This window comes from Pygoscelis adeliae, unplaced genomic scaffold (assembly GCF_000699105.1).
Source record: "Pygoscelis adeliae isolate BGI_AS28 unplaced genomic scaffold, ASM69910v1 Scaffold91, whole genome shotgun sequence".
NCBI classification, from domain to species: domain Eukaryota; kingdom Metazoa; phylum Chordata; class Aves; order Sphenisciformes; family Spheniscidae; genus Pygoscelis; species Pygoscelis adeliae.
The window spans coordinates 3374327-3402146 of NW_008824196.1; the positions used below are offsets into that span (position 1 = coordinate 3374327).

Sequence of the window (27820 nt, forward strand, 5' to 3'; positions counted from 1 at the left end):
CCTCCCCTTCCCTTCCCTTCCCTTCCCTTCCCTCCCATTTCTTAGCCATGAAGGACAGTGATGAGGCAGTCTCTATTTTTTCAAGAAGACTTTCGTTTAACTCAAGGGTGGCAGATACTAACATGCTCGATAAAGTTTAATGATGCGTAGAGTTTTGAAAACACATATGAACCAAGCACAAAAGAATTAGTAAATATAAGGGCGGAGGCCGTAGAAACCAGAGAAAGCGAAATGTCTTCCCATCTGCGTGTTCTGTAACTCCTGTCATAATGGTCTGATATTGCTATCAGACAATATGAACTCTGCCCTTACTCAAATAATGAACAAGAGTAAATATAAATTTGAATTTAAATAATAATGGGACAATGAAATCATGGCAACCAGGAAGAGTGGAAATTGAGCTAGTATTTAATGGACATATTTATAATTACTCCTTTAATCTTGTTCTTAAATAGCATTGTTCTTTAATAGCAGTCTGTGCAGTGTTCTCATGTTAGATAATTTTCAAATTAGTAAACTAAAAAGGAATAGCACCTTATGACTTCAATTAAAGAAAACCTTAAAATTTATATTCTCATAGAGACCTCACTGCAAAACTTATAAAATACCCAGCAAATCTAAAAATACAAGCCTTTATTAAATTAAGGCTCAAAATAGCTTTAATGTGTAATCCTGTCTTCCTCAAACTAGTAAATTATTCCTGTAGAAATTTATTCCTTTACGGAACTCAGCATTTTGCAAACTATACATAAAAATGAAGCATAGTGCTTTTGGTCAAATGTGGGTTTTTTTCAATAAAAGAATAACAAAATGTTTTAATCTGTAAAGTATATAACTGCTTAAGCAAATAAGGGATACAGTTTGAAAATGTTGCAATGTGCCTCCAAAAATAGTTAATCATAACTAAACTTACTTCTTGTAATTTGTAGTTAACATCTGTTGGATGACATAAGAAATTTCAGTTATTACGTAGCGATGTTCTTTAAACTTATTAACTGTATGCAGTTGTCAAATTCTATGAAATTATTAGTGATAGTTGGTATGATTTAGATAATTTCTTTTCAACAAAAAAAAAAAAATTAGGAAATCCTCATTAATTATCAAAATTGGTTATGTTTCGTACCAAAACCAACTCTGGTTTAATTGACCACTCTAAATCCTGAACTCTGGACATCAGAAAAGGTTTAACTCCAATTATCACTCTATAGCTTTGGAAAGACTGCTTCAGAATTAAAGGACTTTCAAAAAATATGAAGAAACACTGCCTGACAAATGACTGTCAGGGAATGCTTTACCAAATATAATCACTGATATTATTGTAATAGATCACTTATAATTATCACTTATAGATCACTTATATTAATCACTTATATATTATATTATATAATCACTCAACCAAATACATCACTTTTGTTGTGTACAAGCTGTAAAACCAAAGCAGGAGCTACGGTTTTTATCTTCACAAAACGTTAAGATTTCTGTCCCACTCCTGTTCTACCCAGGGGTACTATATTTGCAGATTGGTAAACTGACTTTTCCTGCTAAAAGCGGTCCAGGCGACATGGCTAGATACAGCTCCTGGCTAAATGTGTGACATGTCAGGTATTGAATTACTAGGAAGGATGATTATAACTTTTTGGAAGCTCTGCTGCTTACGTACCATTATCCGTATTTTCCACTAGTCTCCGTTCAGACTCCAAAAAATGGAGCTCAGTCAACATTTGTTCTGTGCAGCTGCCACTATGTGGGAGATGCTAAGATAAAGTATGCTAATTACATCTTTAGATTAATGGTAGAATTTTGCAGAACTGGTAACAAAGAGATTGGCATAGGAATCCAGGCCTGTAACATGCACAGCGACGTGTGAGAGAGGGTGAGGAGAGGGTGCGTGTGCTGGGAACTTAATGAATGCATGTTCTTGCAGCATACGTAATTCTGGCTCTTGGTAATTCTAATGAAATACAGCAGTAATTACAGTAAAATAGAAATATTTCTCAAAGATGTAACTGTAAACATATTTTTGTTTTTCCCTTCACAATTAGGGAGGGTACAGAAAAAAATGGGTTGCTCGCTATTCTTCAGACAGCATTCAAATTAATTTTGTGTGATCAGGGAATGTTTTTCGTTGAACATTTATTCTATGCACTAGGAAATGTGCATAGAAGAAATAAGGAAAATATCCACAGTGGTGTTCAAAATATGAAATGTAGGTTAAGATAACTAAGCCTGCACATGCAGCCATTTTAAAGCCTACTTTCATCTTTCATCTCCCCAGTCCCCCTGTTTTTGTTTTGTCTTTATTCTAGCTCTATTTCCATAATAGGGTGGAGCCTTGGATTTTGCAGATACCGCTCTGTGGAGACCATATTGATACCACCCTGTTTGCTTTTGTGAGAGCAGGCGCTATCTGAGTCCATCTGAGAGGCTTCCTCAATGTAACAAATATCCTGTTTGCGATAAACACAGGACTGGAATGAGAGGTTGGGATGGAAGGATGGATAAAATTTTACTGTGTATGGGAAGCAATACGTGATTAAAACAATCACTAACAGGTACATGGAAAGCTAGAACTACGTTGGTGAAAGGAGGCCCTGTGTATGAGAAATAAGCAGAACAAACAGGAGAGAATTATCCACCATCTTGACTAAACATTCAAAAGTAATGTAGTTCACAAAAAATTTTCAAGTGAACATAATGTTCATATGTATCTATCCACATGTTTCGTGTTGGCTACTGAAGTAGTTGCACTGGAAAACAAAGAAGGTAACATTCTGCTGTGGCTGGATGGCAGTATTTTAACGTGAAGAAATAAATACAACCACCAAAATACCTCTGTACTGGAATATACAGTAGTAAATATTCTCCAAAGAACAGTTCTGTATTAATACAATTGTTCTGATCCCAAAACACAATTGATTAAAAATACATTAAAAAATTATTTTCAGTAAAACAAATATAGAAAGGACTAGCTTTCTTAAGCAAAGCATCGCTTCAGGGATTTTTAGTCTCTGTTTCAATTACGGACATTAGCATAAAATAATAGACCAATAATTTAAGCTGGATATCAAACAAGTTTCTATAATTTTTATTTCCAGGGATAAGATTTTATCTATTCTTTTTGGTTAATACCGCTGTCATTCTGTAAACCATTGGTATTCAATAATTAATTTGGTATTAAAACAAACACTAATGTTAACACAAACAGTAGAGGCTTGTACCAAAGTCAATTACCTCAGTGGAAATGCTGCCAGTGATTTCAGTTGGTGTACTGTATTTGTCATAAATCTACATTTATGACAAAACCCAAAGAAGGTCATCTATGAATGTTAAAAAATGGCAGATTTTTCTTATTTAACAAGTGAAATCTGCTTATTTGACTCTAACCGATCTTGATGCCATTACAAGATACCATTCAACTATGTCCCTTTTGAATTTGTAAAGCTGAAAGTAAAATATTGGACTACTCATATATCACAACTGTCCTAGGTGCAGACAGGTTTTAAAAATACATTTGAGTTTTCTTCAATAAAATTGCTTGGCTGCATTCTCAGTGTCTCTCATTATTTATTGAAGCAGATTTTGGGCTGTTTCTCACTGGGGGCATGTGTGTATGTCAATTTTAAATGTATTAAGAGAGAGAGTGCATTACATATTTGCATGGACTCTCAGAGCTTTCATTATTGCAATCATTGTGAGCAGTGTAGCATCTACCTCCCATTTGTAACTGTTCATCGTTCCTGAAGCAAGTACATCAAATGTAGTTATGGGTGAACTGGAAAATCATTAACTCAGTCTGAAATATTTTGTACACTTTGAGGATTTTGCTGCGGAGGGGAGGGGTGGAATTAAAGGGAGAAGCCCACATTTCAGTTGCAGTAGCTGTAAAGAAAAAGAAAGCTAAAACCATTGACCTCATGGCTTTGTAGTGGTCACCAAAGGTGCTCTGTGGATCACTGAAGATCCTTATTCAACGCGGTATATATAAAGAGAATCCTAATCTGTCCTTAGTAAGATACTGAGCCTTTTTTGGGGGCTGTGGTTCTCCAGTATTTTATGTTGCATCACTATGCAGCCTGCTAGCCCAAAAAGATGTACAGGTCTTCTCAGTGATGCTGTGCAACCACTCTGTCCTGCAAGTAGCAGAGGGAGAAAAAGACACAGAGTCCCTTTCTAGCAGGTTACTCAGAAATACATCTCTGTTTCTCCCCCAGTTACTCTCAAAGTAGCAGTGCCATAAGGTACTATGCAGCATAAGAAAGGAAGACAGAAAGTGTCTATATGCAGGATGAAAAAACCCCACCTCTCTTTAAGTACCAGAACTGATTCTCTACAGGATTGTGCTGCTAACTGTTTACTTAAGAAAAACTCCAAAGGGCTGATCCTTTTTTTTCAGGGAAGGTCTATAGGATGACACTCCATATCCCAATTGAAACTTTTAATCTATATTTTAATATTTCATGGTTTTATTTTTAATCTAATTCATTTGAGTTATTCAAGCATTAAATTACATCTGTAATATACGGGTTTCTTGTGTAATTGCTTTTAAACTGCAGATCCTGTATGCTAGATGTTGGTTGGCTGACTGTTCTATTCCTATAACAAAACCTCCACCACCAAAAGCTCCTAAGCAAATCAGAGGTAAGATAAAGCAATATAAAACTTACAGAGCAATTGTTGGCACTATTTACAACACAGCGCTTATTCAGTACATGCAAGCATTACATTTTGTATTTGAAATGTATGGGGGGAACCCTTGTTATGTAAAATAAAGTTGGAATTTGTTTAAGCGAAAAAGGGAATCTGTCTTCCATCATGGCTCCTTCTTTATATAACTATAATGATTCCAGTTTTATAATACCTTTCTGGAGAACATTAGGTCTCTTCACTACTATCAAACACCTACCAGGAGATTACAGTATTGCCAGAGCAATTGCTTCACTTTTGTTCCTGAAACAGCCCATTCTATTGAAGCTGTTAACTTGAACACTGTGATAGGAGCCTTTTGCAGAGTCCTCAGTAATTATCATCACTGACAGCCATCTAAAAGCTGGAACAACTGTCTATCTTAGATGCATAGCTTTTGGAAATAAGCTCTTAAAAAAAATCAGTTGAAACCAAGGACACTTCCTGCTGGGGATGCTACATGTATCTATAATGAAAGTTAACTATCAAGCAGTGTATTTGGCACACTTTCCAGATATACAGTAAAAAAAGTCAATTTTAAAGAACAAAGGAAATCTAAAAACTTCCATAAGCTAATTAGATTGTAAGCATCATAATTCTTTCAGGTTCACTGTTCACTATTTTAAAACTTATCTATCAGTAACACACAATTTATTTCTTCACTTTCTGCTGTAGACAAATGACACCATGGGTTTGCTGTAACATTAAGAAACTCTGAGAAAACAATGAAAAGTATGTAGAAAATATATTAACAGAGATTTCTGCAGGACTTTTAAAAAGGAGAGTAACAAAATACTGAAGAATGACACAACTATTTTATCTAGTGAAAGGGCAGAGCAAAGATGAATTCATAACATGCTTATGTAATAAAACAGGAATACTTAAAAAAATGGCACATTTAAAATTTTTTAAAGGACAATGCAAAGGACTGTTTTTAACTTGGTGTAAGTATAAAGTACTTTGAACAACAATCTATTAGTAAAAACATTAAGGCTTTAATAGTGAGCCTTTAATATCACAACACACCTTCCTTAGCATTATATTACACATTTTAACACACAAAAGCATTTTAGGGCAAAACTTTAAAGTCATAACATAAACATTTGGATCTATTCCACAAATTTTCTCTTGAGGGGCTACAGCCTAAATGTAGAATGCTTCTGTTTTCTACAGTACAGCTTCAAAATCACATTTGTTACCTATACAATGCAGCACTTGAAATTAATGATGTATTACTGAAATAGCTGCAGCCCAGTTATGTTTCTGTTGCCCAAATCTATCCTATCCGATGTGCTTGAGTGTGAGTTCTAGCCTCAGAAAGCTGCAAAAATACTTTATCATAAGTAGTTTTACCTTGTCTGGCTTGTAAGCTTAAAGCCAACTATAGATTCCTTATGTAGGCCAACTGCTTCAATGTTGATGACATCATCCACTTCTGGCTCCGTAGCAATGAACAGCATTGGAAACTTCCAAACACCTCCTGTAGTGCACTGTACTACAAGAGTTGCTTCGTTCCTTAAAATTTCAGATAAAAACATTCAATACATAAAACAACATTCTAGAACATAAACTGAGTAAATTGATGTCCAAAATAAGCCTCGAGTGTGTAGAACTATACTACAGTAAAATGAAAATACAGATGGCTTTAAATTGGAATACATCCTTAATTTTATGTGGCATAGTACGTATCAGTTGCACTTAGACTGGAATGTAGACTAAGTAGCACTTGATATTTACAGCAAAGTACAAGAAAGGACATAATGTGAAAGCAAAATGATGGGCACAGCCATGAGATTTGATTATTCTTCTGCTTACTCTCTGTTGAGTTAGATTTGTTTAACTCAATTTGTTTTACTCATTATTCTTTATTTACTGTGGTGTTAGAGGAGAATTTGGTACAGAACATGATAGCAGTTCATATTAGAATCAAATAGATCTGACGAAGGTCTATGTACTTTAGAAAAATTCCAGACTCCGATGTCTTCAGACCATCTAAGAAGAGAGTTGGTGCTGTAGATTCTGAAGATAAAGAAATTAATTAATTGCAGTCATTGAGTCCTCTACATGAAGCCTGACAGATCTCAAGTACACAAAGATAAAAAACCAAACCAAACCAAAAAAAATAATAAAAAAGGACAGAGTAGAAATAAAAAGCATTTCTAAATTAACCTCCCCTCTGACACAATGACACTGCATGAGGTGGGTGGATAGTCTTTCCTAAAGGTTTGCCCTCTGTTTATTTCAGTTCCCTCCTGCATCCTAAAAATACCCTCTTTGCATGCAACCCATGATAAGCAGCAGTGACCGCTCCCTAATCTTCCTGGTAATGTTGAGCCTCTGAATTTACCGTGTGCCTGCATCTTACTGAAGCTTCTTTCCTCCCCATACATATTTGACCACTTCAAAAGGAAGGCACAACTCCCCTCTCTCTCCAAGAAGATCTCCCTTTCACAGTTTCTTTTTAAAGAGGTGGGATGTACTAATGTAAAGCAAATCCACCATTTTTCACGTCGCAGCTATAAGAGAGGATAATATTTTCCTGTGAACTGTTGTTACTGGGGCACTAGAGACTAATTTCAAATTCAACCATCCCAACCAGCCAAAGAATATGCACACATTCTCGTCTAGGAAAAGTTTTTCAAGACTGACAAACCACCTTGTCTGTATGCTTTCTGCGAATTTTGAGAAAAACTAATTTTCATTGGAAGTCTTTCAATACTCCAATGTTTAGAAGTAAACTGATGCACACACAGACTAAGGCAGTAACTCAACAGAACCATCTAGCAGGCATTAAAAATAAACAGTCAGTTTTAATACCAAAGATATCATACTGAGAAGTAGCAAGTGAGAAAAACTAAAATAATATATCTCAGAGGTGAAAACAAAATGAGGAAAACAATGCAGGGAGGTGCTTACATCGCTACGAGTGACCAGACGGGATTTTATTGCATGTTCTGTTGGTAATAAGGAACAGCAGCTTACCTCATTGGTTTGTTAGGTGCAAATACTATATTAAAGATCAGTGTTATGATTCCAGATTCTGTATCCCGTTCTCTTTGAATCAGATGCATACCAACCAAAGCTCCAAGCTGAGATTTAGTTTCATTTGATTGATATTGTAATTCATACAGCAATTCCACTGTTGTAGAGAAACCTAAATGATACAAGAGGAAGATCAGTCTCTGTGCACTCTAACCTCACACAGTTGGCTGGCTAGTAGTTACAATTCTTTCATTTGTTACTAAAAATGACAAATAAGTAAAACTAGTAATTGTCCAAAACTTGAGTGATTTGCTCCTGACTACATAGCACAATCTTCCAATTTCATATGACAGGCTATATAGTTTCCGGCAAAATGAGAGCTGGAGAACATACTTAGGAGAAGGGAACAGTAATAGCAATATTGTTCTGGCTACCACTTCTGCATTACGGTGAGATATTTCTAGTTCATCAGTCAAATGAAAATTGCAAGAATGTAATACTATTTTTGAGTAATGCCATTGGGACAATCTCAAAAAAAAAAAAAAAAAGTCATTAAGGACATCAGTGCTATTGATGGCTGTAAGCCTGAGAAACACCCTACAGAAAAATAGTGAAGATGTCACTAGCAGCCTCTTCCCTTATTCCCTGTAGCAGCTATGAAAAGGCCAAGCAGTAATAACATAAGAATAAACAGCTGAGCTTCTTGAATCAAATGTCTCCTCCAGCTGTAATAAAGAAAACTGCGATACTCAGTATACAATAGTAATTTGTGCACAGAAGGGAACGTTTCTATGAGGAAAAGAATCTCAAGCTGCTAAGCTATTTAAAAATTTTACACGTTTTATGGATGAAAAGTCTTTTAACACAACCACTAAATCCTACAGGAGATTTCATTTTTCTATGACCACATACCTCAGGGCACATTTTAGATTTGCACAGCTTACTACAGTGTGTTGGGCAGAACTCCTTTGTATGCTTCCCTGTATATGCTGGCTATAGGGTGCCAATCAGCTGCAGAGACAATTCCAAGTCCTTCCAACTTGGAATTCTAAAATACAGCCTACATGTTTATTTTTATATCAAGTCCAAGAAACAATGCACTGTGAGATATCTGAACAAAACCTTACTTCGTTTTTGCCAATCTGTAATGCTACTCAGTGTCAGTGAGTATGGAGGTGCCTTCCTATGCTTGCAGTCCTGTCCCCTTTTCTGACATGCACAGATTCCTTCTTTCCATTTCATTCAACTTTTGTTGCCAATGTTTTTGTAACACACAGATTAACCCTAAGAAATGTAGCAGCTTATATTGAAATATTTCTGACTCTTTAAGTGGATCCTTCACACAGACATCTGTACAATTTACGCTAGATCAAAGAGTTACACAGACGTAAGCAAAATATTATTACCAACATATAGGATTATCAGCCATATTAGATACACACTGAGTACCGAATATAGAGGATTTCCATGTACTAATCCATCTATTATAAATGTACTTTATTACAATAAATGCACTTTGTTATCATGAAATTAAACATTTTTCCTACAGTTTATAAAATTCCTGGGATCATCCTACATTGTTCCACGCTTTGTTGTTTCTCTATTTGAACAATATAATGTTTATGCCATGCATTCAGATTCCAACACAGCCCAAGGCTTATAGTAGTCACCCTAGACAAATGCCAAAACATGAAGATTCAGCCATAAAAATTCACTTCTTATGGGAGAGAAAAGATGACATAATTTAGAGCATTCCACAGTGAGAAAATCGCAACTGTTGAGCAGATGTTTCCTTCAGCAGTTATATCACACAATGCTACTCAGGAAAAGCTTATTTTATAGTTCAGATGCTAGGACGAAAATGTTGTGAATTGCATGCTGCTTTTAGTATCCAAAGACATTTGGGCTTGGTTTGACATACGTACAGAGCAACTTTTAGTCAGAAGCAATTAAGTATTTGTATTTTTTCTGCCTCAGGCTGTTTTGTAACCTGTTCTATGCTCATATTAAGCATTTAGTTAAAATATTTTAATATTTACAACACCTAAGGAAAAATGATGCATTTATAAGTGCCAGCATTTGAAAGCTTCATCATGCTGGTGCCTTAGTTTGTTTTGATCCACACTGCCGATGTAGTTCAGGACTGTTCAATAAAGAAAAATGTAGTTAGATTTTCATCACAGCTGCCCTGAAGACTACTATATTATCATACTATGGGAAGCCTCTGTGAATATGTTAATATTTGGTTCTAGACAATTCCATAATACACGTGCTGCCTAAACAAACTGGCAGAAGCTAGAGGCAAAAAAATGTTGTGAATCATTACTAGAAATTTGTCCACATTGTCAAATGTTCAGAGTTCTCTTGACTCTTAGAATTTCCAGTTTCAATTAAAATGGTGACATAAATAAAACATTGGAGAAAGAATTAACATTTTCTTTAAAGTAATGCCAAATACAATATAGCATACGATTCAAATATGCCTTGACTCTTTAGCCCAGTTCTTTGTATGTTTTCATTCACTAGTTTTCTTTTTAAAAATCACCAGTTTAATACAGGTAAAATTCTTATTTTATTTAATGCAAATTGTAAAATTGACAAGCAGATATAAAGTATACCCCAATTAATCCACCTCTGTTCTGTAAATAGAGAGCAGCAGGGAGTTTTAACCACATCTGACTCAACATAGAGGTATTTATCAATCCAAACACTGGGAAGATATAAGCATACTATTTATATACAGCTTGTTACATCTAGGGAATAGAAATTCCAATTATAGAAAATATTACTTCCTCATACTTCCTGAAGAATATTACGCATTAGGAAAAGGAGTAAGAATATGTTTTTGAGGTAATTATTCCAAGACAATTTTTTTAAAGCATTAAACATTTCTTGTTTTGAAAGGCAATTAATCTCAGTCTTTAAGCGTCTTCCTTTGTGTAAATAATGACTTCCAAGAGGTAGTACGCATTTAGGCAACATTTGTGTATGCAGAATTACTGAAGCAGCTATGTTTAAAAACCAATAAGGTTTTTTTAGCTATATAGTTCTATGACTTGGCTGCCATTTATTTTCAAGTGCTAGTAAGGATACTTTTGAAAAAGCACTAGAATTAAGAAAAACACAAAATAAGAACCTCAGGAATTTAAATTACTTTTTAGTAGAAAAGAACCTGTACTCAAGCTTCAAAAGAGTTAATTACAAAGACATTGATGGGCCTAATGTCTACAGAAGGTACTGTGAAAGGCACACTGGATATATCTGACCTGGAATAGTGTTTCACACTGTCATTAGAGAAGCCTTTGTACCTCCCTCCTGGTTTTGAAAAGCAAATCGGTGTTTGACTTCACTGAAGACCAGCTCATTACACAATGTGTTTTCTGATGATAAAAATCTAATGGACACTGGCTTGTGAGGCTGCAGTCTCTTGTGAATACCTAAAGGAGATAGTACTTAATCTGCAGTGGACTTGGTGACATAAAAACAGCAAGGGGAGGGAACTTTCTAAGGGACCCTCCTTACTTTCACACTGTCTCCCATTTCCAATGAGACAGGCGGAAATTAAAGCTGTGATGGAAAGATGTTTAGACTGCAAAAACGCTTGTCATTACAGAAGCTTTTCCTTGGATAGATGCAGTAAGACAGAGATGCAAGTGAATGCACTCAGTTGGCCTTCCTCACCTCCCATTCAGCAGGCTGCAATCTTACTTGCAGTTATTTAATAAAGGAGGTCAGCACAATCACAGAATACAAACACAGAATGAAAGCCCAGCCATTCATAAACTTGCAGCTTCATCTTTGTCAAAAGCTAGATAAATTGTTTTATTTGGTGCTGAATGTAAACATATTGCACTCTCTCGCTGATTTTTTTCCGCTGGTTCTGCTAATTCAAGGCTAAGTATCCATTGTGGCCCTGTCACCAAACGAAGATTTCTTCCCCTCTTCATCTAATAGTCTCCAAACCGGTAAAATAGAAACTACAGGACCAGACCTTAACTATTCACTTCTACCAGACAGCTGGCGTCTAAGGTTGACCTTCCAAACCTTGTGAAACATCTTTCTTCATAACCCCATTCAGCTCTCATCTGACACTTGTCCTTTTCCTGCTTTTCCACTGTCTTCCAGGAGTCTTCACACACACTGCTAGAACTCAGTAGGCAGTGGGGAATGAACATGAAGTATGCAGTTATGCCTTAGCAGCAAAAGCAGCAGCAGACAGAATACATTACTGTACAGTAGATGAAATCGTTCTAATACAGGTTTCAAGTAAATATTCAAGTGAATAACAAAAGTGAATGATAAGAGTAATAAAGGAAAAAAATAAAAGGAAGCCTGGTGGTCAAGAACATCCTAACATTTAAGTAGACAGTATCATCCGGGCAGTAAGAAATGTATCTCATATGGGAAGTAAATATCTGTTTCTCACTGTAAAATGTTGTAACTCCAGGATAATAGCAGCAGAATAAACAAATTGCACAAGAACCCAAAAAGACCTGGTTGGAGTTGAATATGCCTTGCGCTAAATTTCTTCATACAGGCACAGTGCTGTATGTAGAGCATTATAAATATCAGCAAAGATAACATCATACACTTCATTAAATGCCAGATACCAAATTACCTTAAATAGACAGAAATAAATGGATAATAAAGTGGTCTCCTTCTGTTGATAATATACTCATTGATCCTCAATGCAAATCAAGGATATCCTCAGTGTAGTTCTGTGTATAAATCTTGATATCTCTTCCCTGCAAATTTATTTCTCTTTCCATATCCAATTAAAGCTTTTCATCCATATCTTTCAAGGCTCTGCAAAATTCCACTCTTAGCCTCATCGTTTTTTTTACCCTGCATCCCACTGCCTATTCCCCTAGCAACCAACTTCAACATTTCTTTTCTAAATTTTCTCTTACATTTGATTTTTCCGTTTGCTAATTTTTTTCTCTTTCAAAACACTTCTTTAAAACAGATTTCTACTGCTAAAGCAGATTTCTACTGTAAAGAAAGCAGTAGAAAGCACTTCCCCCCTTTTTTTTGGAGAATGTCTTTCTTCAGAACACTGCATCATTTAGCGAATAAAATGGAAATTTGTGAATCCATGTATATGAAATACACGGCATGCATCTAGCATCTGCTCTTCTGCATACATTTCTGCATTCTTCCTTGCAGCTAGTTTCCATGTATTCTCTCTCTCTCTCTGAATCCTTTTTGGACCGTTTCCCTTTTTATTATGTCTATCCATACACCCTTCTTAACACTCTTTATTTTGATATTACTTGGTATAGTAACTTGAAACAAAAAACCCCAGGAGAAGCAAAAGGATTCTCATCGGCCCAAAGGATCTCTCACATTATCCTGCTTTGATCTGGCATTCTACTTAAGATTTGTACACAACCTATAAATTAATGCTTTAAAGGAACGGATTAAAATGTATTTTTTAAAAAAACATTGTACTCCTTTTTCAACATTCTCCTTTTTTATTCAACATTGTCTTAATTTATCTAGCAATTCTGGCAAATACAGATCACATCTGTACCTGGGCACAGGCAACGTCAAACCAGCTTCTTCAGGAACATATGTTATGACGTAGTCTTAATTCACACAGACATTATTTTTTTCCATGGTATCCCGACTCATTTGCCTCACTTTGAATGTTGCCCCCTGAAATCAGTAGCAACTCAAGACGCCTTTTAACCTAACCATTCAATTTGTATTGGCCCACACAAATGCTAAATTGAAAACAATATTATTTACCATTTCACAGGTTTTTCCACTGCACTCACCGTGATGATGTCTATGCACTTCAATGCTTAAAGTAGTTACATTAATGACTAAAAGAAATTATGCTTGTCATTTGGAAGACCAATTTCCAATGCAAGCAAATTTCTTCAGATTCCTTCGGAGGGGCAGTGTGTTTACCGACAGGCCACCAGATAACCTGCAGATCATGCAGCAATAGCAAGGTTGTTGTTTCCAGTCTTTTTGTATGTCAGCATGATGGCTATTCTTTCCTCCCTCCCAGACACACTCTCACCCTCAGAAGTATCCTAGTTTTTAGCTTTCGTTTTTATTGTTCGGTGGTTTACTGGAAATACATAACTCACAGGGCATGTTTTTTTGTTTTGGCATTTTTTTGACAATGCATCAATGACTGTAGTTACCAATTTCCTATAGGTGGTTAAGAGGATACCAGTGAATTTGCTGTAATTCCTTTATCACACTCTTGTGTTCAAAGAATTTTCTAGCTTTTTGGTTTTTGTTGCATACACTTAGTCACTTTCTCTCTCTTTTCAAAATTCAGTTTAAGCACTTGCTTTAGAAATCTTTCTTACTCCTTGTCTTCCAACACTGTCAACATATACTGTGTCAAGTATACTTCTCTGAGACAGAAAACACCCTTTTCCGTATTTTGGAACATAACATTTCCAGTCATGGAACTTCATCACTTGCCAGCTAAAATATTATCTTACCGCTGTATAAATGTGACCTTCTAAATGAGAAGAACAAATAGATTTAGCCTATCACTAGGTATTTCAGTTCCTTCACAGTTTCTCATTAGGGTTACATGCAAAATACAAATTTAATCTGTCCTACTGAATAAGAGTAATTACGCATTTAGAAATTCAGGCCCCTTCAGAGTTACTTATAAAATTCGTCGTGTTCAGGAATACAATCTTAAAATATTGTGGATCTAAGCATCACTTTGTAAATCAGCTGTTGTCTTCACAATGTATGGTGGTTTTCCTGAACTAATGGCAATACAATAAACAAGTTTAAAATAAAATATGTGTTTTCTGACTACTTTTAACTTCCATCTTGTAACTTGGGTGTAAAATTAGAACCATTTTGTTTTTATAAAAATAGATTTTTCTGATCAGCCTTGATCAGTCTGAAACAATTTTGAGTGAGAAGGAACAGCTTGTCTGATTGCTGCTAAAAATCCGAATGTATTAAACTGCTCTGAGATGCAGTTCTTGCTCAACAAGGCCACTTTCAGTTTTTCAACGATTCATAAATCGCTGCTGTTTAAAATATTCCTATAAGCAGTACCATTCACTTGCCCTTTGAAATTCTGTAGAGCTGACACAAACCTATCCAAGACTTCTTAATCCAAAAACTCCGAAACTCACAGTGCTTGAAATAACATAGCACATATGTAGCAAAGAGGTTCTGGTTGATTTTAAAGGCACTTTTACTTCTATTGAGTCTGCCAGCTACAGAATGCAGTACTTCCAGAAGCCGAAAAGGCCTTACAATCTGATCTGTTGAGCTACTCCTTGCTTGCAATTACAATGTAAGTTTGTTTTAGAGGATTAATAATAGCATGTTTTAAATTGTTTTAACTTAATTAGCAGGTATTTCAGACAGAGACATTACTTTACTTAATAACAATGGAGTATCTTCTTTTAACATAACAGTCCAGACTGATCAGAATCTAGTTGCCTGTTGAACACAATGAAAACTTCATCTTTTTTGTGTGGGATGTCAGTAAGAGAGATGTGGCATGGGAATGTGTGTATTGTAAGGTTTTGGGTGTTGTTTTTTGAGGACATGTGAGAAGGACATACGCTAGCTGTTGTGATTTGCAATATATCCGTTGATTCATGGTCATCGTATGAAACAGGGACCTAGGGACCAGAAATTGTTTCTGTTCTGGTTTGTTTTTTTTTTTTATAGCTGCATTTGTTAGAAGTTTGGATGACAAAGATGTCAACCTAGCTTATGCTATTTCCCAGTACCTTAATCTACATCACTAGGCAAATAAGCATGTGTGACTATAGACTAAAGAACTTCAGCCTGAAGATTTTCCCATACAAAACCAGATTTTTGTGTTTTGAGAACACGGCCCCACATACTCAAAGCTCCCACTCAGTAGCTCTGCAAATTAAAAAAGCACACTATGTGACAAACATAAACATGGGTAAAAGGGGTAATATAAACTTGCAATCTCAGATGGAGTGATTCTCTGTATTTCTTTCTAACTTGTAAGGGGATATGGAAAAAACCATTTCCTAGCAAGTATTCCTCACCTGTTCATATAAAAGTATTCTTCTTATAAATGAGATAGAAAGAATCTGTCTTCTCTCACATCAAAATAACTTAAATTGTTTATAAGTTTCCTGATATAATTTCAATTCTAATATCTGTGCTATGATACAACCTTTGATTTGATGATCACATTAATTTTTCGTTGAAAATCAACAAAAATGTAAATTTATGCACATGGAACTCTACTGATGCAGATAAACTGTTTCTGTACTGTCACTAACATCTGTAAGCATGTCTTAGATAGTTTTACACTATACTATAGTCTATTACAAAAGGATGCATTTTTTATCTTTTGACTTTTTTAATATACAAACCAGACTTAGCCACAGAGACTAGAACACAGGACCTAACCACTAGGGTCACATTCATTTGCTTCCTTTTTCTTATCCAATGAATTGCATTCAGTTATACATAAGGTGGAACACCTATAACACAGAGAAGTGTAAATTCCTCTACTATGACAGCTGTAATCTCACAGGAGGTATCCGCTTGTGTTATTTTTTGGAAACAAATCAAGTTTCAGAACTAGTAAAAAGTGTGTGTAGTAAATTTCTGAGGTTTCACTCTGTCTTCCTCAGCTGGCTTGAAGAAAGAGTAACGGTTCAAGGCTACAATTTCATTCAATGTTCTGTGGTGATTCTAGGTAACTTCTAGTTACTTGTCGTATAATTTTAATTTCTAGCTATATCTTCAAAGCTTCAGATCAACTTATTCTTAAACTGTCAAAACTACAGGCCCGATGAACTTATTTACAAAAACATAAAGATGGACACATTCTCCATAACAAGTGGGGAAGTTTTGTTTTTTCCTTTTTGCTTCATCTTCATATTGGAAACATACAATGTGGGAGAGAAGGAGGCCTAGAGTGGATAATTTCATTTTCTCTAACAACAACAATACTTGAACAGTGCAGCTTCAGAGACAGACAAAAACAAGGACAAATCATTTTAGCACAAAAATGACAATAGGATGTAATAACCTGGAAATAGAAAAGCATTTGGGGTAAACTTGTTATATGTGTGCATGTGTTTGTTACTACAGTGACTGTCAGATACATTGTCTGAGGCAAATTTAGGTGGATAAGCTCTCTGCTTGCTTTTTCAAGATGAAAAGCATGCAAACACAGCTGAGAGACAGGGAGAGAACTGGCCCACTGTTCTTCTGGAAAACCTACAAAGTTCGCATCTTAAGGGCTTTGATTAGCTATGCTTTGTTGATGGCCCATAATTAATGAGAAAATAATGCAAAAAACCTAGTGCAAATTAATGCAGATGGTTCATTGTGAGGGGCTACAATGCTGCAGAAGCACAACTAAGATCCCGGAGAGTTGTGCTGACTATGGTTTTGACTTACAGAAGCCTTCCCAAAATATCTTTACAAAACAAGGGTGTAGTGGTGCTGTTTCTATGGAAGTAATACTTCCTTATCACCCAACCAAAGAAATTACAGGAAATTCTCTGAACAAGAAATGGGAGAAATGCAACTTTGGGTTGCCAATCACAATCATACAACAATTAAAGTAATTCATAGACTCTTGCAGCAAATTATATTGCCTAGGTTTCCCTTAGCCACTAACTCAAAAGACATTTTTAAGAGATATCTATTTGTGTGTTCTTGTTTCAGAGATATGTTATGTTGGGCTAGCCAATCAGTTCTTCTGGACTTCTCATTTTTCCTGGATGTACATCATACCGAAAAGTAACACCAGGAAGAACTGAATCATTTCTGGTTTTGCATTAGTTATTCTTTTTTGCACATTTGTGAAGCTGAGTAAATAACTTCAGATTAGTTTATAATTGATCTGGTTCCTTGTAAGTGTTGAACATTTTAACTGAGCATGATTTTGCATAGGTGTTAGAAAATAATTCTAATTTACACAATGATGAGTCTCATTCTTAAGGCTTGCAGATTTCAACATTTTATAAAATGGCAAAGAAACAGAAATGAGTGACTGTTCTGTAAACAGAAACAGAAGCAGTTACAAACTATGTTTGCTCACAACTCACAAGCTCTTTTTTCAGTATTTGTCATTATTGTTCTAGTTATATTAAGAAATGGGAGTAGGAGGGGTTACTTGTGAGAGAAAAAATTATGCTAAATTGTTTCTTTTTTTAATGGACCAAGTGGTAACCTTGTATATCAACATCAGGTAAATAAAGTCCTATTTGAAGTTCTTCATTAAAATGCTTGTGCATATTGCAGTTCAATAAAGAAAATAAACAATGCATCAAATCTCTCCCATGGTTCACTCAAAAATAAAGAAACAAACAGCCAGATGTTAACAAAAATTATGTAGCTGACAAAATAATCCATCTAGGCTTTCATTTCTACGCTGTTGCCCTATTCTATGACTTCTACTAGTTCCCTGTTTTCCAGCAGGAGTTGGCACCTTTAACAACAAGGTAATAATCCATAACAGAGTGACCCAATTGGGGGTTCACCCCCTTGTCAACACTTTCATGTTGCCATTGCTCACAGCTTTCACCAACCGTTAATCCAAAACAAACACTTTGTTGTTCTTTCTTCTACTTCTCGCAGAGTAAAAAAATCACTTAACAATCTCATTTATATAGCTACAATTCTCTCATCCTCAAATACCATTTCAAAAATAATGCCACAATTATTCTGACAATAGAGCGATGGCTTAAGTAAGATATAGGGCCATCTTCATCATTATGATCCGCTTCATATTGCTTTCAATATTAACCTGCTACACTTTATCAGCAATTAAATTAAAATCTTTGGATGAGAGATAAGTCTATAAGAAAATTTTGTCTTCACCTATACTGGCATTTTTCTTTCTTATGCTGATAAGATTTCTTTGGTCATACCCAATTTTATTGAACTCATTTCTTAAAGGTGAGCTTCCCCATCCAGATCCGTCACATCAAATTGTCATTTGGTGGAATCCATACCACTGGCTAACATAACATCTTGCTGGGGACAGGAACAGCTTTTAAGATGTGTTTGGACATGTTGTTCTTCTTCCTCTGTTTCAAAGAGCTGCTTTAATGAAATTAAAGAAAATAGAGGCTTTCTGTATATTCTGATGAGTGTCAGGAATTTTTGAATGTTGGATAATTGCTATACAATTGTATAGAATATACATATATTTGCTGTTTTTGTAAATGGTGAAACAAAGGGTACAGACACACTTTGTATAATGTATGCCCATGTGCAATAACGTATGCCAATGTATATTATGGATTAGCGTATCTGGAAAATGTTATTTAACCACTAGGTGCAATTGAACTGTCCATCTGTTTAGTCAGAAGTCAGCATAGCTGTGAAACTTGCACATAACATAAAAAAACCTCATACCTGTGCTACCCTACAGAACCTGGACAGCACTATTCCCCTCAAAAGGTAACTGTCATGAAACTTTCCCAGAAATAAGAACTCAGGAGCAAGGTACTAAGACCAGCCTTCAGGCTGTGAGAAGAGCTATGAATTAATCAAGACTAGGGAAGTTAATTATAAACATTCAGCCCTTATAATTGGTTTATGTGATAAACTGAAGCAATAGAAAAGCATAGGTTACAAAGGATCATTATAAACACAGAGACACAAGAGGACTGATTCGTGTATTTCCTCAACCAGAAGATACTCTGGCTGTGTACTCAACATGCTCTCAACACAGTCAAGTTTGGTTGCTTAGAAATTTGTGAATTTCAGTCAAATATCGGTAACTGACAATTTGTGAATGTTTGAAGTTTTTCATAGAAGATCAGGGAAAATTAAACATGTTTGTATTTCCCATTGAATATTTAAAGTAAACTAAAAAAGCAATAACAATCTTCACACCTGTTTGGATGAATCTTGGATCTTAAATTTTGTTTACTGAAAAAAATTTCTTTAGAGCCATATGTAAGAAAACAGATGAAAAGTACATATAGGGTAAAAATATGCATTTAATACAACTGAAAATTATTTTTAAAGAGGACAATATCATAATTGCTATGTCTAAAACATTAAGCTTTAATTATCTGATCTCTGGAACTTTGTTGATTTCTGAATAAAAAACTATGTCATTTTAGCTAGACAGTATTTAGATTGTCCCCTCTTTCTTAAGAAATTACAATAGTCTTCTGTTTCAAATGATATCTTCTGGATTGGATGAAATTGAATCTTTTAACATAAAAGACATGCTTGAAGATTTTTCACTTCCCAAGAATTTATACTTGTCCAAATAATTTAAATAGCGAAGCATTTAAACAGTAGTAGCTGTTTAAATCTGATCTGCCACTAATTATAATCATTTATCTTCGGATATAAAAACTGCTTACTACACATCACACATACACTCTGATGAATCACTCTTTCAGAAGAGAAAAAATTAAAAACAGCTTGCCAGGCTGTTATCTTAGAGGTTTATGCTTTTATTTACGTTATTACTGGTAGACTGCAGAAAGCTGAGATAGTACGATTAAATTTGATTCCTAACAGGCTTCAAATTCATCTAGCAATAATGACATTATAACGTCATTGAAAACGATGAAAAGCACCAGAGTTATAAATGATCTTCCTACCTATGGTGTAAAGCATTTCATTACCAGACTTCTTGCTTGAAAAGATGCAATGTCCCAAATCAATGTCTTGCAGTATGTGCAGAAACCAGTGTTAATAAATATGAAATGAAATATTATTCCTATGAATAAAACAAGCACTACACATCATGAATCTGCAAGTCTTTCAAAATGCTGCCTCTACTTGCTCAATGCATGTTATTCTTGTCAATTCAGATGCCACCATGTTGGAGGGAAATAGCCCAGGTATTTTTAAGGTAGCCTACTCATATGTGACAAGTCAAGAAAGAGCTAAGCCTGCTACTCTATAGTAAAAAAAAAGGTAACATATTTTGATATACAGCTGTTCTCACAAGGCTGAGAGAAGTTATATAATAGTATTTACAGTCCTCCAAGAAGGCAAGAATGTAGGTTGAGAACTTCACATCTTTTCATTTTACTAGATTGATCACTATCACTTCGTAATATGGGAATGTAAGATAATAATATGCCCAGATAATAAGTTATTTTTGTCACCGCAATATGAGCAAATATAAAGTTTAACTAAGTAATTATAAATATTAACTAATCAGTAAGTATATGCTGTGCAAGCTCTTGTTAACAGTTCAACTTCAGATGCCCTCCTGTTTTAAAAGCATTCAAAAATAAAATCTGTTTAAAGATCTGGACAGTGATTGCCAATATGAGACTACATTGGTCAGTGTGCAGGGCGGGGGCATATTTGCATGAAAATCATCCTTATAGGAAGGATGTAATGCATCTTGATTTACATTTTACAGCTTTTCAGTTTTTCACGGTTCTTTGGCAGGAAGGTTTCTGTAACACGGTATTTCTGCAAAGCCTCTACTGGACCAGATTCTAAATGGCATATATGAGACACAAAAGCCAAGTCTGCCTGCCTTTCAAACTGATTGCCTGATAGACTGCAATCATAGCAACTTGTGTAGACTCATCTTTTACCACCATACAATGCACTACACTCTTGACAAAGTTGGAGCATGGGTGAAATCCCTTCCCCTCATTTACAGCTATGGTAAACACACATTAGGATGTTTCATGACATGTGTCCTAATTTTTAAATAACATTTTTCTTAAAAAGTAGGATGACTTTGAACCCAAAAAGAAATGTAGATTAAGTCTCAAAGGTGCAATAATTGATGAAGGTAAAATGTAAGGATGCATAATTTGTTGTAGTGAGTATGACTACACACATCTATTAACAGAAATACCAGGCATACAGCAGTAACAAGCATTCTTTTCTTACTACTTAGACGTCGTACCGTTCTGTTTCAAAGAGAGGTATAATATGAAAAGCTGGTGTATCTCTGAAGAAATTGATTTTCACTGTGTCCTCTGCTGATTAACAGTAAGTGGAAGCTATCTTTTTACAAAGCTTTATTGCTTCTTTCAAACTAGGCCTCCTTCTTCAATCTTTTTTGCTGCAGATATTGGCCTGCTGGTGGGAATGCATCTTACAAATAGAGACAACCTGCAGATAAATATTTCCTTGCAATGCTTACACAGACATATTTTTGCTAACTTTAGACTTTGTGGAGGCTATTCTCTTTTAAAGGAGAGATGGTATGTGTGCAAGCCTCACATCCAAGACAGGTAGAAAAAAGAAAGGTTCAGGTTCAAAGGTGCCTGTAACAGCAGACATACTTTTATACGAATGTCCCATATTTGCAACAGGGTAGAAATACGGACCAAGAGAAGGATTTGTCTAAACCTCATCTGTTGTCATGGCAGAGCTACATTTGGTGAAGCATGTACCTTATTTGCAATGTTCCTAAAATAGCATGATATCCAAGCTATTTATTCTTACCATCAGTGACTTGAACTTCTTCTTGGATGTTGGCTGGCTTATTTGTATTGACCATGGCAGAATTTCTTGTGGCAGGCATAGCATTTGCACCAGGAACTACACCAGTCAGCAGCACTTCTACTCTTCTTTCTACTCTCTGCCTAGCTCGACAGCGTACCACAGCTACAAAAAAGCAAAAACCCGTATTTGTAAAGCATCAGCATCTTGATTTTAACAAAACAATTAAACATAGAAGTTAAATGTGCTTAGAGAGTGACAGAATTCCAATAAGGACCAAGACATCTAAAAGCTTTTTCCCATTCCACTGTTTCTATTGTTCAGTTTAGGTGAAGTAATAGAAAATACTGCTAAACAAACGAAAATCTGTTCCTACAGTTAGTTCGCAACAGCACTTGCAAATTTCTCCCTTTTTTGTAATCATGAAATGTATCTTCATTTCAGTTCATTTCCAAAGAGAAATTATGGTATAGTTTGACATAATCCAATGAGAAAGGAAGACTCAAAGGAAAACAAAGAAATGAAAGAATTTCAAAGTTAAATGAAAGAATATTAAGTTACTCTTTGATTTCTTAATTTAAGAACATTGTTGTTCAAACTTCAGCTTTTACAGAACTATGCCAGAATAAAAAGAATTCTGATACGACTTTCTCTCTGAAGCATGACAGAGCTTTTTTCAATTCAGTAAGTGATTTTAATTTACTGCTTCTAAAATATGTCTTTTTTCATTACAAGGTAGTTGGGTTTTAGCTTATACATTACATTTTATAAAGCTTACTTCAATAGTTATTGTTTATGCTTCTTTCAGTAATTATTGGCACAGAAAGAGGAGAAAATTAGATGCAAGAACTGAAGAAAAATAAGTTTTCCCAAAGAAAAGACTTAGAATTTTCTAGAGTTATGGAAATCAACAAGAAAAAGAACAGCTGATTACATACTTCTCAGTTTCAAGGTCTAAGTATTATTTCCATCAGAATTATACCCAATGATTTTTTAAAAAGTTACTCTGAGCTTAACATCAAGATTTAATGATAAATAATTTAGAACCATATCTTGGGAAGTAATTATGTAAAGTGTTTTAAAAAAGAGCAATGAAACCCTTACTTCTATACCATGTTTATTTAGCTTCAACTTTCAGTTCTGGAGCTTGATTCACTATCATTATTTTGGAAAACAAATAGATAACTGCACATCAAGTTCAAGTCATTTCCTTTCTTTAAAAAAAAAACCCAACCTTTTCTTTTTCTTGGTCTTTTCCTGTTTAACAGGGTTTCAGTAATCTCTATAGCTCTCTTCTAAGCATTTCCATGAGGTAGAGTTACTGAAATAGTTAAAAACACATCTTTTTTTCAAGATGCACGGCCTTATATTTAAGAATAAATTACGTTGTCTGTACTACACCAGCTTACCAAGTATTTCAGATTACTGTGTGCACATGTTGTGTCCGCATCATTTTCTATTCTGCAGCTCATCTTACTACCAGAAATTATTCTACATTTTCTTTTTCCTAAATTGCTAAGTAATATTTATGGATAAAAATCAGATCCCTGTGGGATTTGACTGGGCAAGTCCCTGAGCAACCCGATCTAATTAGACTTGGCTTTGAGCAGGGGGTTGGATTAGATGACCTCAGAGGTCCCTTCCAATCTAAATTATTGTAGGCTGCTTTGACTCTACAAGAATTAAAAAAATATTCTGGATGATTCTCCATTTGTAATCACTTTTATAAGATAGCCAAGTTGTAATCTACTTAACATGTACTACATGGCTTGTGACCACTGATCATTTTAACTGGTCTCATGAGATACTAAGCCAAGTGACTTCTAGAAGTTTAAGTACATTAAGATGCAAATAAGAATGACACAAAAGATGAACTGCCTAATATACTAGCAAAGCAGCTTTGGTTTTTGACATAACAGCTTGTAGCCTCCAGGCAATTTTAATAAATGTCTGCATTAAAAGAAATGACAATACTATTTCGATCATTATTAAAACCAATGATTTAAAGACTAAGTCAGTTTCTTGTAAAATACCTGCTTTGGATTCATATCTTACAACAGGGATTTTTAAAAATTCCATTTAGAACTGAAAACCGTAGACTTTCAGAATCAAGGCAGGAATGGAATCTGTTTCATAAATACATTTACAAACAGGTATTTTAATTTTCCAGGTCATTTTTCAATGAAAGATCTAGTACTTCCTTAGAAAAAAAAATTAGCCCAACATAACATGGTGATGGCCAAAGAGATATGTATTCAAACATAATGCAGTGCTCCTTGTATGTATTGCAAACTTTTACTGAACATAAACTCGTGGAGAACACACTTAGTTATAAATATTCTGCAGTTTAGTTTTGCTGTTTTAAAGAAGCATTTAGGAATTTAAAATTAAGTAAGATTTGATATTACTTAAGTTTCTGATCATATACAGAAGTGATGTCACTTAAGCAACTTATGAATGCTAACAGTTTTAATTCATAACTTCTATACCTAATGAAGACAACAACCCAATAAAAGGGAGATGTATCTCAAAGTCTGCCAGTGAATTACATACAAGCTTTAAATAACACAACAAACATTCACATCAATATACATAGTTTTAATGCTAATGAGACTCATTAAAAACATCATTTTGGGCAACAGCTGATTGCATGATAATATTCTGCCTCATTCCTTAAGGTATTAAAGTGGAAATTAAGGAGATGAAAGCTCTAATTAATACCACATCATTGGTATTTGTCTGTAAGTAAAGGGTCCTTAAGCAAATTAAATTAATGACAGTAAAAATATCTATTTCTATAGTTTTCCAGAAGTTATTCCTGTACCTTAGTCTATTTAGTGTAGAAAGGTATTATATTCACTGATCAAAAGACAAAATGAAAAGACAAGTTGGTATAAAATTGTCCCTCAACTACACCTTGAGCTATAGTTTCATCAAGGTTATAGATTTAAAAACCTGTTCACAATTTCTGTTTCACAATTCTGAGATTATATCAAACCTTTAAAAAATAGGTGCGTCAAATCTATAAACACTTACTATCCCCAAAATAAGCAACAACAAAAACCCTATGAATGGCGGTCATCTTTTAATGCAAGTTTACTTCTTAGGAGCAAGTGGAAAATTTACTGCTATTCACCCTACTCTATATTCTGTTTTAGATTAAGGAGTGAAATTCAAGGCTGAGAAAAACAGCGGCCATCTACTCCAATATTTTGTACCCTGTAAACTCTCCAGAAGAGTGTTCTGGGTGCGCAAGCAGAAATCTACCCTTGTGTCAGTCTTTCGTCTGATTTACCTTCAGTTCCCTAACTCAGCATTAACTGGGACACTGAAGGGCACAAGCCTTGAGATTTTCACCTGCTCCTGGCTCCTTTTTTCCACAATGAGAACAAAATAATAGATCTAGATTTGCTTTGTAGTTGGGAAAGGAGATTTTATTTTTAATATGTGATTTTATCTTTTTTTTAAGATGTAGCAAAGTACGACTGCAAATTCTCGTGATCAAGCAGGTGAAAACACAAATGACTAATTTTCTTAAATCTGTTGTTCACATTTTTTTCAATCATTACCTACCTGGAACTAATTTCTGCTGCGGTGCTTCAGGTATTCCATGAACCGGATAGATCCAGAGTATTCCCTGAATTCCCCCATTCTCTGCTACAGTAACACTGCTTGGAAAATAAGTAAAGAGTATCCTTGTGATAAACTGCTGAGAATTTTTGTTTCCAAAGTTATCTAGGCTTACGAGTTGTTGAAGAAGTGAGACTCTATTTTATTGTATGCTGTAATGCTAAACATATCTAAGAAAAATATGAAATAAAATCCAACCAAATCAGAACAGCAATCATTTACATCCACTTAGTTTAGTGTCTTCAAATATTATTCTGTCAGGGTATGAGAACATTTGGCCTTATCTGGTCTCTCTTATGTCATGTCTACTCTGAAACAAAGTTTATGCACTTTATGCATTACATAAACATACCCACAGGAGAATCATTATTAGCCCAAATATACTGAAAAATTAGAGCCATCTAAGAGCTTTCATTTGCTCAATATCCATAACTGCACTGGCAGCTAGTACTTTACATTTTCTTTATTTAAAGTTAGAAAAGATAGGTATTGAAACAGATAAAAGTCCTACCCTAAATCTGCATACTTTGCAGGGTACATTAAAAGCTTATGTTGGATACTTATTGCCCTCAAAATCAGACACTTGATTGCCCATGGGAGCTACACACAAATATCTGAAGGGGAAAATGATGACTTGAGTATCCTCAATTACTTTTTCTTTTCCTGTTAGAATAGATTACCTCTTTAAGCCTTTATTTAACGCAGCAGAATCCTCATAAGGCCAGTTTTCACCATTTTCCCTCATTACATGAATTACCACCACAGCCTCATACATTTTCATTGTATCTGGCATGAATAACACTGGGATGTCCAGTTTTTCTTTTGGAGCTAATCGGGTTCCTGTAAGATAGAACAGATCGTTATGGTATTTTGAAAGTTTTATAGATTATTTATATCATTTTAGTCATATATTTCCTTTTTTCTTTTTGACACACTATTTAACATTTTATCATAGTGTATTGTTCTCCCTGTGATAACAAATTTCATTTTACTCTGCCCTTGCTACAGCCAAATCTCATCTTATAGTAGCATTTGTGGCCTGGCTTCCTCTAATAAGGTACTTTTTGATTCCATGTCCTGAATAGAGGAGTGTTATTTTAGACTTCTACTTACTGATAGAACTTTGAAATGAAACCCAGGGAGACTCTGAAGGCTCAAAACAAAACCAGCATGATTAAGTGAACATCCCACATTTAATTTCCAAAGATCATGTATAATATGTGTAAGTCCATCCAATGATTTTCTAGGGCCCAAGTCATCTTTTTTGAGCATCTGTGGGTTGCAAAGTAAGAGAGCAACACTGCATAAAAAAGACCAATCCAAAAGCAATTGTTCATGTTCAGGACATAATTGAAATATATTTGAAAGAATTTACATTATTATTATACAAGCCATGCCTTTTCTGTACGATTTTTCATCTGATTGATTTTGCTGTTTTAAAGAAATAAACCTATGTTGTCTATAACGAAGGTAGTCTGATACATTGCATTTTTAAGGGCAGTCTTCCAATGACTTGCCAGTTTGCCAAGTGTCAGAACATCTACCTCAAGGTGTGTTCCAGCTACTTCAGAAATAAAGTTATAGAAAAATTACACAAAGTAGAACAAGTATATCATACAGTCTTTTCACTATCAAACTCCTTGCTTTGAAAAGAATTCTTGAAATTAGGGTTAGGGTTTCAGCTTTAATTCTATCTGCAGAAAAACCTCTTAGTTATGAGTAACTACTTTTCCATTAAGCTTTGAATCAATTTTTGTGATAATTTTTCATGCCTGCTACAATGCATACATGTTAATACAAGTCTATGAGTACCGTTCCCTGAGAACAATTGAATCTCCTCGAGTTAGCGTGCCTGGGACAAGCAGTACTCTCCCTGTGATTGCTTCTGCTGATAACCACAGGCTGCTGGGTGCCCAAAAAATGTCAGCAGGGAAACTTTTATCTTGTGCTCCAAATGTTCACCTTCCTATAGCCTAAGTGGCTTGAGGGTGAAGACCTCAATGCTGAGAGCTGTAGCAGAGTGAGTGGTAAGAAAACGGAAATGCAGTCTTGGGAAGGACAAAATATAAAAAAAGAGGTGGATGAATGGAAGTTTGGAAATGAAAGTGGACATGGAGGGAAACAGAGTAAA

At 35.1% G+C, this 27820-nt stretch overlaps 1 protein-coding gene across 1 annotated transcript in view; it reads right to left on the minus strand.

Annotated features, from left to right (window-relative positions):
- LOC103925977 (chromosome unknown open reading frame, human CXorf30) overlaps positions 1-27820 on the minus strand; it is a 181235-nt gene that overhangs the window by 12680 nt on the left and 140735 nt on the right. The window contains exons 12-16 of the mRNA XM_009334787.1: positions 26370-26529; positions 25633-25727; positions 22063-22224; positions 7666-7837; positions 6037-6198 (exon numbers count right to left, since the gene is read on the minus strand). Coding sequence (XP_009333062.1) covers positions 6037-6198; positions 7666-7837; positions 22063-22224; positions 25633-25727; positions 26370-26529 — 751 coding nt within the window. The remainder of the gene's footprint in view (positions 1-6036; positions 6199-7665; positions 7838-22062; positions 22225-25632; positions 25728-26369; positions 26530-27820) is intronic.